The sequence below is a fragment of the Phalacrocorax aristotelis genome, chromosome 2 (assembly GCF_949628215.1).
Source record: "Phalacrocorax aristotelis chromosome 2, bGulAri2.1, whole genome shotgun sequence".
Classification (NCBI taxonomy): Eukaryota; Metazoa; Chordata; class Aves; order Suliformes; family Phalacrocoracidae; genus Phalacrocorax; species Phalacrocorax aristotelis.
Genome location: NC_134277.1, coordinates 41,883,455 through 41,899,362, shown reverse-complemented (window position 1 = coordinate 41,899,362; position 15,908 = coordinate 41,883,455). Strand labels below are relative to the sequence as shown.

The following is a 15,908-nucleotide window of genomic DNA, read 5'->3' as shown; positions in this document are numbered from 1 at the left end:
AGTTGATCCAGAGAGGCTGAAAAAGGTGATTTTTATTTATGAAATCAAAAGTAATTGTAATAGCTACAAAGTTTCAGTAGTTCTGTAGAAAAATATCAGTTGTTGTCTTTTCTCTTTGTGCATCCTTTTTTCATTACACCTGTCTCTGGACCCTGCTAAATGGTTTAATTTATATGTCTCTCAGAGTTAATAACTTGAAAAATCTGCAATTTTTTCCCTGACCTTTAAAACCTGTACTGACCGTCTACCTTCTCAGAAATAACATTAAAACCAAGGTTTTGTCTAGTAGAGGCAGCTCGAATTGCAATTAGACACCTGTCCATTCTTTTTGGGCCCAGTCAACAGAGAGTGCTGTTGACAGGAGTTTTGAAGCTGTGAGTGGCATTCCCAAATGTAGAAATCAGGTGTATGTGGGGAAAAAAGAATACTCTTCATGGTGCATGACAATAACAAATTTTCTTGGTAGGCAGAGCCTTCATAGCTGTGCCTCTTGCAATTTAAACTACTGCCTTCAGTACAAGGTCTGTACACAAGATACTGCTGATGGAGAGAGGGGTGAGGCAATGCAAACAGCTTGCTTTACCTGTATGAGAAGAGCAATCCTTAGGGCTTGGGTACCACACACATAACTGAACCCATGTCTTTATTTGGCCCTATTTTAGGCAGAAATTTTGTCTTCACAAAGACCATCTCTGAAAATGGATTGAATAAAAAGCAAGTGAGGGAGTTTTCATGGCTTGGCTGTGACTGTAAGTCACCACAGTAGCACCTCTCAGATTTTAGAAGCTGATGTTTGTAAATTAATTACTTGGCCTTTAAATAGTTCCAAACCACCCAAAGTGCTCCATAACGTTCGCACAGGCTTGAGAAATAGATATGTATTACTAGCTAGTTGAATAACATATGGTGTTGATTAGTGCTTAGCTCTTTTTATAGAACTCAATTAAAAAAAATGACTGCAGTATATTTTGAGACTATGAGATGTCTGTTGGTTGCTTCTGGCATGAGGGAACTGCCGAACCAAGAAATTATGAACTTTTTCTTTTTGGTTCATCCATAAGTTCCTTTAGGAACTCATGGTGCGTGTGGCTGTGACAGGAGATAGGCTGCAGTATTGAAATGCAGCTTTTCCTGAAAGATTTAAGTGCTCTCCCAGCAAAACAAAACAAAAGCCCAGGCTTTTATTTTCTGCGCTATTGCTCAAGGTATACGAATATACAATAAGCCTACTTCAGATGGATAAAAACCTACTCTTACAGGGCTCAGTTTGCAGAGCTGCATTTCTTGGGAGGAATCCCAGGATATAGACATTAAGTTATAAAGACCTCCAACCCCAAATAACCTCGGTCTCCTCCTGCCTCATCCCTCTCCCTTCCCCCCAGCAATAAACGTGGGGAGAACCTGCTGTTATTTCTTTCACTTGATGCAGTTTTTTTTGCTCAAGAGATTATTTTCCTCTTAAACTTTGCAAAAATCACCTGAGATGGTGGTGATTATGATTTTCTTGTTATTCACAGGGATGAATGAAGTGGTATAAGAGCTAGCAGCAGTGATCAGGTTGTGAGGAGCTGGAAGGATATGGAGAAACAATAAACAGGAAAATCAGGTGTTTCTCTCCTGACTTATCTTTTTTTTTCTCTCCTAAACTACCTTTACTACTGTTTTTTGTGTGGTTATTTCTGAAGAGAAAATATGGTAAACAGTGGCTTCAAATGTTATGTGCACTGTATGAGACAGACAGCAAGAAGAAATACTGACTTTTATCTGCAGTTTTATCACTGACTAGTAATTTAGCTCTTGGGTGTATGACCTGACACACTGTTCCTTGGTTTTTAGAAGCAGGTGATGGTTGTACTTGCAGCCCTAAAACTCTTAACAGAAAAGCCTACCAACAGTGTAAAATTACTTAATGCATGTATTTTGCAGATTTTCACATCAGCTTTTATTGTATTATATACTATTTTGTGTTTAATTTTCATCTGAAAGACAGCAAAATATGAAAGACTTTGAACAAAGGAGCTCCTGAAAAATCAATTATTTTTTTAAAAAAAACCAAACCACAACTTTCCAGTCTCAGTAGGTTCCCATTCCCCAGTAGCTTTTCCACTGAAGTGACATTCATTCATCCATCCAGAGAAAACAGGTGAGTCCAGCAGCGTATCCTGAAGGTTACTCAGGTCATTTGGAAGCGAGCTGCGTTTCAGAGATGCAATGCTTTCACCGTGAGTGCCCTTTCACCGGTTTCCCCTTGTCCGTCCATCTCATTGTATATTTGTAACTGCCACAGCAGCAATGTGTAAAATAGACCATTCGTGACCTAAATCGCTCTGGGCTCAAAACCAGGAGCAGGTGCAACCCTGATCAAAACAGGAAGGTTACAGTGTCGGGACCACATCATCTGGTGATAACAAGGATGGAAGAAGCAAAAGCTATTTTATTTTTCGTATTTCTGATCCTTCCCCCCAGGCTGTTCTGCCCCCTCCATCCATATATAAAATAGGTGGCAATATGTTCATTTTAAGCTTCTCCCAGGAGCAAATTACTAGAGCCAACATTTTATTCAGTAAGGTCATTCTAGAGGTTGGAAAGGCAAGTTAGCTTTCACTGTCTTCTTGGTAAAGGGGTCACAGGTAACAGCAGGGATTTTTGAGTGATGTAGCAGGTACATAGGAAGACTGTAGCCTACAAATAGCCAGTTTTGGGGAGGGTCCAGTCACATATTTTGGCTCACAGCATGGAAGAGTTTATTAAAAGGCTGACACAAAGGTCACCCTGCTACCATGACAGTCATCAGCCAGCAACATCCTATCACCTGAAAGATATATCATCAAATTTATTATGTTAGAAAAGATTGGAAGAATCTTCCAATTATTACCAGTTCTTACCAGAGGGGTTTTTGTGTAGTGTGCTGATAACATTCCCTGAAGATCTGAAAACTGACAAGGTAATAATTGGAGAGAGAATCCTGATAAGTGATTGAATTCTTTTTTTAAATTTTTTTTTTAAACATTGTTCTAGCAACAGTTTCTTTGCAAGCAGCTGTTATCTGTTGATATCTGAAACCCAGGTTTTCTTCATACCTGCCAAAGTTCAGTCCTTTTAATGTTTAAAGATGCTATTATGGTAGGCACATTGAGATTCATCCCATGTAACTTGATCTACAGCGCAGACATCTGCAAAGGAAGGCGAATGCATGTTTCTAAGAACAAGCCACCTGAGTTTAGAATTTTAGTGTACTTTATAGAGAGATGACTCTTTCTGTAGGCCCTGGTGGTGAGATTTACAGCGATTGCAGAGTCCAGGGGTCACTAACGGAGATACAAGCATCTGCATCTTTGGTGATTGCCACCTAAGTGCCTTTACCATTTTCACAGTCTTGGAAAGAAATATTAGAAATCCCTGAATATTGTAATTAGTGGACTTTTGTCCTTAATGCCCCTGTCTGCATTTTCTATCCTTCAGCTGTTACAGGCAATGTATTTGTTGTAGTGCCCTGTTGGGAAGTGGCTTCTTCCAAAGAGATATTTTTTTAGGATATACTGTGTCATTCATCAGTGACAAATAGTCTGTGTTGAGTACAATTGACCTACCTGCACAGCAGTCTCATACTCTGGGATTCATATACCCCGTTGGCCTCTTAATAGTCAAATACGCTGGGTTCATTTATGTACACAGGGTCTAAGACCCAGTGATTGGGATAGTTCCACGTTGACAAGACAGTTTGGAAACAAAACAACTGATTTGTAATACAAATGAACAAAGTTTAATTTCCATATCCTTGAATAGAAAGCATGCTTTTGTCATGCGTTTAAGAAGGTAAGGATTGTTTTATTGGGAGGATGTAATTTCTAATCCCTTACATTCAAGCACGTTTCAGAAGAGAAATCTGCAGGCAGTAGCTATGTTAGCTAAGCCAGCAAACACAACAAATCGTAGTTGTGCTGGTTTTCCACATGGGGCAGTTTTCTACTTCGCAAAGCTATAATGTCATGCAAAGTTCATTTTACTGGTAAGCATCATTGAGCCAAAATTGAGTTCAGAGCTCCAGGGAAAATAAATGAAAGCATTTATCCACAGTGCTATTTAAATTGGCTTGAAATTTTGAGTTCTTGGTTACCTTGCTCATTCATTCCTAGTTGACTGTAGTCTTCCTTAGGGCTCCTAAAGGTTGAGAAGTTAGCTTTCTTTTCAGGGGTGGGACGGGGGAAGTTATCTGCAAAACTGATGACTGTGTATATGATATGCAACCAGTGAAGTCCAGTTGAATTCTATAATAATAGTAGGTGAAGAGGGTTTTCATTTAATGCTTATCCATCTCCAAATAGGTCAGCAGTTCAAACCAATAAGACATTGATAGCAATTGAAAATTGGTTTTAAAATTAAGATTATAATGCTTTCTTCTAACCCTATTCCATGTAACTTTCCAATAGAATAAACTAAGTATTCTTTCCCTCACCTCCACCAATCAAAATTGCTGCCTAAACATTTCATTCCAGAAAATAGAAGTATTCAATGATGCAGGCATATGTGGGCATGAATTGAAAGTCTGTGTGCTGCTTTGCAAGAATCAGTCTGCACCTTCATTAGCTGAAACACTGGTGGATCACAGAATTATGGAGTGGTAGGGGTTGGACAGGACCTCTGGAGATCATCTCATCCAACCCCCCCCGCCTGAGCAGGCACACCCAGAGCAGGGGGCACAGGACTGCGTCCAGGCAGGTTTTGAATGTCCCCGGGGAAGGAGACTCTACAACCTCTCTGGATCTTTTACTAGCTTTCACAGACTTGGATCATTCATTTCCCTTATTATTTTATTGTGCCTTTATCTAGTGTGCATTTTACAATTTCTTTTTCTGGAATGAGATTAGAATGCAAGATGCAAGTATTCTATATGCCAAAAATAAGACTCATAGATCAGACTGTGTTGATTGGAATATTAGAGGGGTATTGTAACATGCTAATACAGTTTATTAGGCTGTCAGCTTATCTGTGCAAACGTTTCAAAAGGAATTAAACATGTGTACACAGTGTACAATGTTTAATTTACTAGATTATATTTGTTTACAAAGTTTTACATCCTAGAAGATCTATTTTATTACAGTAGTCTCATGCCTATATAACTAGCACTATAGGTCTAGAGATATATTGTAATTTTAAATTCATACTGCTCTCTAGTGGGGAATGCTTTCAATGCAAAAGATTACATATAGTAATGTACAGCATGTATATAAACTGGGATTTCTGAAAAGTTACTGTCATATAGAGAAATTTAGTAAAACCAGTGCCATCATGTTAGCATTTTAATCTTTCTAATGCTTTGATTAAAGACTGAATTTCTTAATTCAAAAATATTTTAGATAGATAACTATAGGTCTCCTTGGAGTGAACAATATTTCCAACAAACTCCTGAAGGCTGAGGTTGATGGCTTGCTGCTGCTTCTTCAGGAGAAACCTCCTCTTCCTCCTAGGAGAAATATGCTGTAGAAAAACTTCAGGTTTTCTCCTAAGCTTCCACACTCTCATAATGTCTTATGGGGATGGTTGTAATTTGTCTATAAAAGTTCCTGTCACCACTGGTGGTATAATAGGTTTGATTTTAATAACTAACTACTTTTATGTTGCTTTTTTTTTCTCTTTAATTTTGCTTTGGAATGAATTGTTTAGCCTGCTTTCTTATCTCTTGTGTAGACAGCTAAAATCCTAGATTACAGAGTTGACCATACACAAAAGCTGTAATAATAATAATGACTGAACTGGTTGAGGGAGGTTTTCACCTAGAGCAAGTGTAGAGCTCCTCTCAGAAATAGGGTTTAGTTAGCATAAAAGAACACAGTACTAATTAGATAGCAAGCAAATCTGAAAACTGAGATTGAAAGTGGTTTGAATCTTGATAGGCTTTAGATTTGCATCTTTAGATAAATTTGTCGTCATGGTTTGAGTGGAAAGCAGTAAATGTGTTTAAATCCTTGGGAGGGCCAGTAAAACACTTAGTCAATGAAATTTACAATATTTGAAGCTCTCTCAAGAACGATTTGCAGTATTTTTGTGTAATCAGAACCAAATCTGAAGGCTTGTTTAGACTTATTTTTAGATGCTGAACTTTATCTGGATCTGGGATTAAAGGCATCTGTAGCCATTTGCTTGTGGTGCTGCAATCATCTTTTTTGTTTCTAGGTTGAATGATTTGTTAGAGACCAAATAGTACAATCATATTTAAGGCTGCAGTAATTTTGTCACTCAAAGTACAGATTAGGTACTTTGAATAGGCCTTCATTTATTCACTAAGTCTGGGCGAACAAGTAGTTTGAAGATTTATATGTGCTATAAAGGTCTCACCAAGATGCTAAGTTGATATAACATTTTGCACTCCTTGAATAGTAAATTAGGTTTGCAGTGCACAGAGCACTTCTCCACCTGTGCCATTTCTACTCACCGTTAATCATGGAAACTCATGTTTACATTGGTTTCACTTGAAGTTCAGCAGATAGGATTATCTTCTTATTTCTGTGGTTGCTACAGTTTGGTATTAGCTGAACCTAAGTTAACTATCCTTCAGTTATAATCCTGGGAGGTTAAGATAAGAAACTAATAGAACATGTTTGTTATTTGTCTTTGAACTATTTTGAACCAGAGAAGTTATGAAATTATTAGACTTGGGCTTGAAAGCATTCACAGGAAGTGGAGAGGGGTTAACTGGGGGTTGCTAAATACCTAACTAAGAAACTCAAGAGGGAGGTCTACGCATTTAAGATTAGCTGACTAAAATATAGGGGAGTTCTGGTTTTCTTCTGTCAATTGCAACGCATCAAAATATATAAATGTGGGAAAAGGAGACTAACTCTCTTCCCCCCACCCCCCCGCCGCCCCTTTTTTTTCCAACTTGAAAAATGCATCTTGCATTTCTAAGTGCTAAAACAGCTAAGAATTTGTAATGATTAGTATTTGAACGTAGGAGTGTATGTAATGGAATGTAACAATACGTTGTCATTCACGTAGAGTTTAACTGACCTATTGTATATTTTACATAAAAGTAATCAAAATGTGATACTTCTGGATTTAATCCTAAAGGGGATTATAAAATATTTCTGCTGCAATAACTACTTGTATTTCTGTGGTGGATTGACCTTGGCTGGCTGCCAGACCCCCGCCCAGGCGTTTTCTTTCCCTTTCCACACCAAGACAGGGAGGGGGGAAAATGAACTCTTAGGTTGAGATAAAGATGGGGAGAGCACTTACCAGTTACCATCATGGGCAAAGTAGATTCAACTTGAGGAAAATAAATTTAATATATTGCCAATTAAAATAGAGTAGGATGGTGAGAAACAAAGACAAAACACTAAAGCACTTCACCCCTCTGCCCCCTGCTTCTTCCTAGGCTTAGTTTCACTCCTGACTCTTCTATACTTCTCCCATCCCTGTGCAGCACAGGGGGATGGGAACTGGGAGTTGTGGTCAGTCCATATCACTTCATCTGTGCTGCACTTTCCTCCTCATGCTGTTCTGCTCCAGTATGGGGTTCCTCCCACAGGATACAGTCCTTCATTAATTGCACCAGTGGGGGCCCTTTCCATGGGCTGCAATTCTTGAAAAAGTGCTCCAGCCTGGGTCCTTTCCATAGGGTGCAGACCTTCAGGAAAGGATTGCTCCAGCGTGTGTCCCCCATGGGGTCACAGGTCTTGCCAGAAAACTTACTCCTGTGTAGGCTTCTATCAGTGGACCGCAGCCCCTGCTGGGAGCCTGCTCCTGCATGGGCTCTCCATGGGCTGCAGCTTCCTTCAGGGGTTTTCCACCTGCTCTGGCGTGGGGTTGTCCATGGGCTGCAGGAAGACAACCTGTGTCACCATGGTCTTCATCATGAGCTGCAGGGGACACTGCTCTAGTGTCTGCAGCACCTCCTCCCCCTTCTTTTCCACTGTCTACAGGGCTGTTTCACATTATTTCAGCTGCTTCACAGTGTTTTTACCCTTTCTTAAATATGTTATCATGGAGGTGCCACACCCGTGGCTCATGGGCTCAGCTTTGGGCACTGGTGGGTCAGTTTTGGAGCCACCTGGAATTGGCTGTCCTCAAGCATGGGACAGCCCTTGGCCTCATCTTAGAGAGGCAGCCCCTGCAGCCCCTGCTGCCAGTACCTGGGCATCTGCATCCAATACAGTTTCCCACTGAATGTGACAGTTAACTGTCATCTTAACTGTCACATCTTAAGAGCTTCATCTAGACCTTGCTGAGATTTCTAACAGCATTTGTAAATTCACATTTGATAGGATAATTCTTAAATAAACTAAACTACCCAAGGGATAAGATAGAAATAGTAATAAGAAAAACCAAACCCAACCGAACACAAACACCCCTCCCCCTGTGACAGGATAGACTTAGTAGTACCCCTGAACATTTAAAGACATTCACCTGAGTGCTGTGAAGTTACTCAAGTTACACAGCAGAACTAGAAAACATGAACAGAAAGCAAAACACAAGTAGAAATGTGTTAAAATATGAAAATGCAAAGAACCTCCCTTTTGCTGGTTTACAGATGTAGAAATCTTGTGTATATGATTTTGTGTTACTCATCAACTTTCCCTCTTATGTATTTCGTTTTGTTTTGGTTTTTTTCTTCCCTTCAGAAAATATGAAGAAGCCCTGGAGCCCTGATTTACCAGTTGATAACCACTCATACAGTTCAGATTTCACAACCGTCCCAGACAGGGAAGGTGAGAAAGAATTAGCACCTGATGGCACTGAAGAAAAGAAGGAAAGAGAAAAGAAACACGCCAATTTTACTTTATGTAATGTTTGTAACATTCAGCTGAACTCTGCTGCTCAGGCACAAATCCACTATAATGGCAAATCCCATCAGAAGAGGTTAAAACAGCTCAGCAATGGAAATATCAAAAGTGATAATGGTAAGCATTAAAAAATATATATCTGTTGCCTTCTTTTGATCTGAGAATTGCAGCAATGTGCAGTAATGTCAGTATAGATGAGTGTAAGCATTTTTTTATGCATCTAACAAATCCTTTGAAGTTAAGGCAAAGGCTCTCAGTGACTTCAGAGTGCTTGGGGTCATCCCTAGCATGAACATCTGGCAAATAGCTAAAGGTATACCATCTGTGTTGTTACAAGTGTTTTCATTTAATATTTTGTTTACATGATGATGTTGATTCAGATTCTTTCTCATTCCATTTGCATTTTGATGGTTTTCAGAATAATCAGTGATATTCAGTATTTCACAGTCTGCCAGAAAAGCTATATATGTTAGGGGTATGTTTGCTTTTAACGAATATAAGGCGGTTGCAGAATAAATTGAAACAAATACATTACACAGAACAAATACATTCCCAAACTCATTTCACTTTAGTTTGCTTATTCAGGGTTCAGCCCATAGCTAGCATAACTCTGTTTAAAGATCATGACTGAAATCAAACAGAGATGGAACAAAGGCTATTTTGATTTTAATTGATTTCCTTGACAGCTATGGGAAAAGCATTTTGTAGTAGGTGCTGTGTTTTTCTATCATGAGAGTGAATTGTATGCCTCAAAGAAAAATATGTTTGTGGCTTTATGTACAAATGTAGATCAGATAGTAGGGGCAAATGATGGTCCCTGACAAGAAAAACCAGATTGCTATGCTATAATTTTCTCAATTTCATAACAGGTAGTACTCAACTTTGTTGTACTATGGGTAGAGTTGTACCGTATTGTTCTATCAGCTTCTAGGCACCATGTTACAGAAATGATGGTCTTACTATGGTGTACTTAGAACTTTCAGACTTACCTTCTGCAGACCACACACATTGCTTAATTTTTTTTGTGCCATGAGTTGCTTCTTCCTCATCTGCAGAAGGTTATGCAGAACACTAATCCTTAGGTAGGTCTTAAGAGGTATTTTAGTAATCTGTGTCCTGGCTTGTAAGAGTTGGGAATAATACAGGTATGTTACTGAAGTGTGTTGGATATGAGTATTTTGCTATGTATGAGGTGTTGCTCATTTCCTTAAAACAAAACAATAAAACAAACAACAAAACCCCAATAATGCTGAACAACACAAATAATTTTGTCTTTAAGTGGCAGGACTGTAACGTTTGGCACTGTTCATAGTTCAGGCTTAGGAATACTACTACAATTAATAGGAGCCGTGAAAATGCATAAAGAAAGATTGATTTCCTAATTGATTAAAAGTGCAATATGGTTATCTACAAATGTGTTCTTTCCATAGCCAAATAAACACAGTCTAATGTTATTGCTCTCTTCAGTTAAGGTAGAATTGTCTTTATCGTTATTAGCACAATAATTTTGCTAATGATAGAAAGTGTTTTTCTGCAGTTCATTTTTCTGCTTTAATCCATGGTAATGAAAGAATTAGTAATTAAGCAATGCTGAAATAGGCGTCAAAGGGCTTCATTTGTGCTTCAACATTTATATTCTAGAGAGGATCAAAGTAGTAGTATAGTGGCATGTTTCTTTTTTCCTCCTTAAAAATGTCTCTATGTCATGTGTTGCTGCACCCATTTGTAGTCAGAAAATAACTGGTTGACTATCTAGCTCTATGTTTCAAAGTGCAGTTGTTTTCAGGGTTGCCTGAAACTTGAGGTTTTCCAAATCTGGCAGATCTTTGAGTATCATCAAAAATGTAGCACTTCACTGAGAGAATAATTTAGGGAAGAGCATAAAGAAGTGATTTTTCCCATGTCACCAAACTTTGAGTTTTCAGGCTTTTTTAAACTGGACATTATGAATGAAATAGAGACCAATATTAAGTATTTCTTGCTAAAAGTTAAAACTAAATTAGAACTGAATGTTTCAGCAACCACCCTTGCTGCACTTTGAGCAGAGACCCTGTTTGAGATCGCTTTCTAAATCAAGTGGAAATCAGAACCTGACAGACCTTCCACAACAATAGGCTTTGTCAAAACTAGATATCTGAAATATGGGCAATATTTTTCAGATGAATGATTGTTTTGTTGATGACAACAAGCTCAAGTGACATATGGCCATGTCTGAAAAAAATTGACTTGACTCAGTTTATCGTATGCACACAAATGATGCTTTTTGAAGGTCACTGATGTAACTGAAGTAACTATTAAGCATGTACAGTACTGTTTATTCAATCTATGTCCGTAGGTTGCTTTATTTATGAGAATGGTATTTCTTGTGTAGAAGTCTGATTGTCACAGAAGACAGCTTAATGTCCAGGTTAATGCTCTAATCATTCTTGAGACTAAATTCTGGTGTAAATTAGAACTAAGTAAAGGGTCTGCTTTGTAAGATTGTCTTCTAAGGCTTCGTCATCAATAGTTATTCGTTATATCTCATGTTGAAGGAGTGAAGTACTTGTACTATGCGCAAGAAAATCCCATTTCCAAATACAGCAATTTATGGATTGTACTGTGGGCTGTATATGCCTTTACAAAGTTGTGTGCTGACTTGGAACTAACGTACATGGAAAGGTTGGGAAAAATATTGGATTTGTGGCTTCTCCTTGTTTTCTTTCATCTCTGAATTATTCCCACAAAGCAGGATGGGTTTGGGTGTTTTATATTACGAGGGGTAATAGAAATGGAGGATTGATTTATGTGAAGCAACAGCCTGTGTCTTGTTACCAAACAATTTGCAATGGACTGCTGAACAGAGGTAGGGTTCAGCTGTATTAGTATTTGACTGTGTAATTAAAGCTGTCACGCTATAGTCATCATCTTCAAACTGTGTGAAGCAGCTTTTATCTGCTGGACATAAATAACTGAGCATCTTACTATACTTGAATATTTCTGCACAATTTCGTAAGGTATGTTGCTTAAGCACAAAGCATATTAACCTCTGCAAATATAAAATTAATAAATGTGCATTGTGGGGTTAAAACCAGCATTTCTTTGCTGCTGTATTGGTATCTATATTAAATTTGAACAATTTACCAGATCTACTGTAAAAAGCTTTGCTAGTTGCTTATCTGTCAGCTTGGCAGATTTACAATATGACATCCACTTGGTGCCTTCCTGGGGCAGAGCAGCCTCAGAACAGCAGACTACGCAGAGTCACAAAAATGATGTGAACCCATTGTTTCTTGTGTCATTACTTGGTACAGTGATTTGTGATGGCTTAACAGGACATGGTAGACATCAGCACTTCTGTTACTGAACTATATGTGCTCCGGAGTAACATAATTTTCTGTGTTCCTTCCTCCTAATAATTTCCTCTTATGTCATGTAGAAAGACTTTTCACACTTTCCTCATTACACCCTATAGTATATTCTTCTTGCTGGTGACTTTTGCCTTCCTGCTCTCCTACGTGTAGTAGCAAGGTGACAAACAAGTCAGTGGAGATTTTGAGTAAGTTTTGGAATGAAAAGAGGGCAAAATGCATTTCCTATCTGGTCTCCCAACATTGCACCACTCCTCACAAAAGCAGCCTGGCTGTTGTGGGAAGAGGTGACCTCTTGTGGGATATCGTTTATTCTGACCAGCGGGAATAGGAGTCACGTTTCTACTGACAGAATGGAAAAATAATTGTGGATGCAAATGTATAGCAGTGCCAGTGAGAAAGCTGATATTACTAAGATTTTATGTAAGCCAGAATTTCCCCTGGGCTTCCTTCTGTGTAAATTGCTGAATCATCATGAGTGAATGAGGCATGCTTAGGACAAAAACTAAAACTGCTTTCCTCTGCAATAATTTCTACACTACATTAGATAACAAGTGGAAAAATAATGAAAAAGCTGAGAAATGCCCCAAAATTCATAGAACTCCTTTCACTTGAACAATTGATTTCTGAAACATTATTCTTTTGAAACACAGGAGCCAGTGAGGCATTTGGCAGTAGTTTCTATATCTAGCTCTCTGAATTCATAACCCAGACAAAAGGCTATTCAGTTTAGCAAGTTTAATTTACTTTCTTTTAAACTAAACCTGCCTATGATTTTTTTCAGTGAAATTTCATCTTAGTAAAATTTTATTGTACTGTGAACAAGAACGGTAAGTGCCTGGAAGAAAGATAAGGAAAAGATCAGAATTAAATATCCATTTTTTTTAATCCCTTGATAATTGCAAAAAGCAAATTTCTTAACTTAACACTAGATATTACTTAGGAATGAGCAAAAATTTTATTATTACAGTAATACTGAAATATACACTGAAATATGAGCAAAATCTTTCACACATTTTATGTTTTTCAACCGTATTTGGTGGTTGAACGTAGTTTCCCACAACAATTCTTGAGATGACAGTTCCATGATATCTACACAGTAAATTTTTGCACACTGGTCAGAGAAAATATTTAATCTTTTTCTTTTTTATTGAAATCCTGACTTTTTACAGTCCTGCAGGTGGGAAATCCAGAAGATCCACCTAAACTACTTGCAGAGTCTCCTTCCTAGCACTTTTCTCTTGCCAGTTTTTTTCTAGTTCTGTGATGCTGCTGTACTTTACACCTCTGCTGTCCTGTTTTCTGATCATGAAAACTGGCAGCTTTGGGGCAGACAGACTCTTACTTTAAGGTGGTAAACTAACAAGCTACAACTTTCAGGGAAGTGGTGTCGCCTGTTCTTTTCATTGCATTAGTCCTCCTTTCAGAGAAAGAGGAATGGAGGAAATCTTGGGGCAAAGTATATTCTCCTTCAGAGGAGGGGATTTTCTGTTAGTTTCCTGGGAAATGAGTCTTGTCAGATCAGCTTGAGACATCTCTGGAAGTCACCTGTCTGACAGTGACCTGTAACAGGTTCTTCTCAAGATAAAGCAAGAAGTTGCACCATAATGACTCTTTTACTGCTTTGTTGTTACAAACTTTTTTTTTTTAAATGACATATTCTGATGCAGAGCCTCATGGACAGTTGACAGTAGAGCCAAAAGGAGTTATCCTCTGGTTTTAAGGCTCTAGCTTGAGGGCCAGAGATACCAATATTTTTGTAAAGAAGCACAGCAGGTTCCTTCCAGGTATTCTGTAATACCTCCCAAATGTCAAAACTGGAGATCTCTGGACAAGTAGGACTGGCTGAGAGCAGTGTGTTGTCACTTCCACTGTGCCCAGATGTAAATCTCCCTTCTTATTCCAAAGCACTTGTCTGTTCTTATCATGTTCCTGCTCCAGTTAGTGAACTATTAACAGAGTTTCTCCTTTTAAGAGCACTTTTGCAAGTGAGGTAAGCTTTTAAAGCACTACTTGTGCTTTATTTTTTTTTATTTTATTCAGAAATGCAATACCCACCATATATGACATTGTAGTTCAGCGCAAAGGTTTATCACAAGGGAACTTGTGTATCATTGAATGAAATTAAGCTTAAGAAAGAGCCAGCTCACACCAGGCACGTTCATGATGTTCGTATTTCCCCTAATAAGCACAGTAGGGTCCACTTGGCTTTGTGAGTGTATGAAAAGTGACGGATGGGTAGTAGTTGTGGACAAACGCTTTACATGTGTGCAGATATCCATTGTAGACCTGCTATAATTAGCTGACCGCTACCTATTACAAATAAATACAAAGGGACGTTACCAAATTTTAATACAGACCAGTCATAGGTAAAGCCTAGCATTGTAAGAAGTTTCGGGGAGGCTGGGGAGAAAGTTTCATGAGTGCATCTGGAATAACTTCAATAATGCAGTCATAAAGGTAACGTATATTTTAGCAATCCCCAAAACATTCTTTTGGACTTGGGGAGGAGAAATTCATAGTACTTAAACGATTTTTCATGTAGTGTATCTGGTAATTGGTCTGCTGAATAGCATGACAGAATGAAAAAAAAATTATAGGAGCCTAGAAAATTGTGTTTATCAATTATGATTAATTCCCCCGAAGCTGGGGGATCAGTAGAGATTTGTAGCTAAATATGCTGAACCAACCCTTGCCCAAGGTCTAAACAAGCCTCTAAATGCAGGTTGAAAGCATTACAAAGAATTGGGTTTGTTCTAGTTTTCTGCATGAATATAAGACTGCACAGGTTCTCTTTTAATAACCCCAGCTGTATAGAGTACCCTCCTTTTGGCTACCATCTCCAAAGCAAGATGCTTAGCAAGTTGTCTCCATCCATACAAATGGATGTTTGTCCACAAGAAACTCTGCAACAATGTCAGACAGCTGAAACAAGTTCGGAAGTGGGTCCGTCCTTTGCTACCTTCTAGCAAACCTGGATAGGGTTTCTGATTGCTATGCTAAGGCAGTGGGGGCCGACGTACTTAAAGGTGTCTTCAGCAGCACTCAAAGACTGCTGTTATATGCAGGTTAGAAGGTGAAAAATCTTCACCCATTGCATGCTTCCTTGCTACATTTAGTCCTCTCCCATACTCACAGTTCTTACTCTGTATGTTCCACATGCTGCTCTCTCACAGTTCGCTTGTCCTTTTTGGACATTTACAGTCTCATGTCTTCAGGACTTTATTTTGCTCCTAGATATAAAACACTTCTTCTATGTTGAAAAATAACTGCCATTTTAGTCCTCAATTCTGTGCTTAAAATATGCTTCTGAAAAGGTGGCATCTCTCGCCTTGCTCTCTTTGCACCTCTGCTTAATGTCAACATAGCCTTTTTTTAATCATTAATTATCTTTTTTCTTCTTTTTCCTTTTCTTTTTTTAGCCCTCCTATATGGCTTCAGGCTAGAACCTGCTATACATCCTATTTATCTGATTTGTCTCTATATTTTAAAGTTCATACTGTTTTAGGTAAGCATTGCCTTAGTGTTTTATGCTGTAGCAGGAATACCAATAATCAATACTAAATTAGCTGTTTAAGGTTCAGCTACTCTGGGGGCTATCTGTGCCCATCTGTGTTGTTTCTGAACTGCACTGAGATGCTGGTCTGCCATTCTTTGCTTCTCCCCGAGTGTGGCACCAGTCTCATTTCCGAAAACACTGGCATATGATCTCTACTTGCGTGTACAACTAGCTGTTGAAACCTGTTTTGCAGGATCTCCATTTAGTTCTGCTTAT

General features: G+C 38.5%; 1 protein-coding gene across 3 annotated transcripts in view; it reads left to right on the top strand.

Moving 5' to 3' along the window:
* ZNF385D (zinc finger protein 385D) overlaps positions 1-15,908 on the top strand; it is a 437,048-nt gene that overhangs the window by 80,084 nt on the left and 341,056 nt on the right. For all 3 annotated transcript variants that reach the window (XM_075083227.1, XM_075083226.1, XM_075083229.1), the window contains one exon: positions 8,622-8,900. In XM_075083227.1, coding sequence (XP_074939328.1) covers positions 8,627-8,900 — 274 coding nt within the window. In that variant the 5' untranslated portion in view covers positions 8,622-8,626. The remainder of the gene's footprint in view (positions 1-8,621; positions 8,901-15,908) is intronic.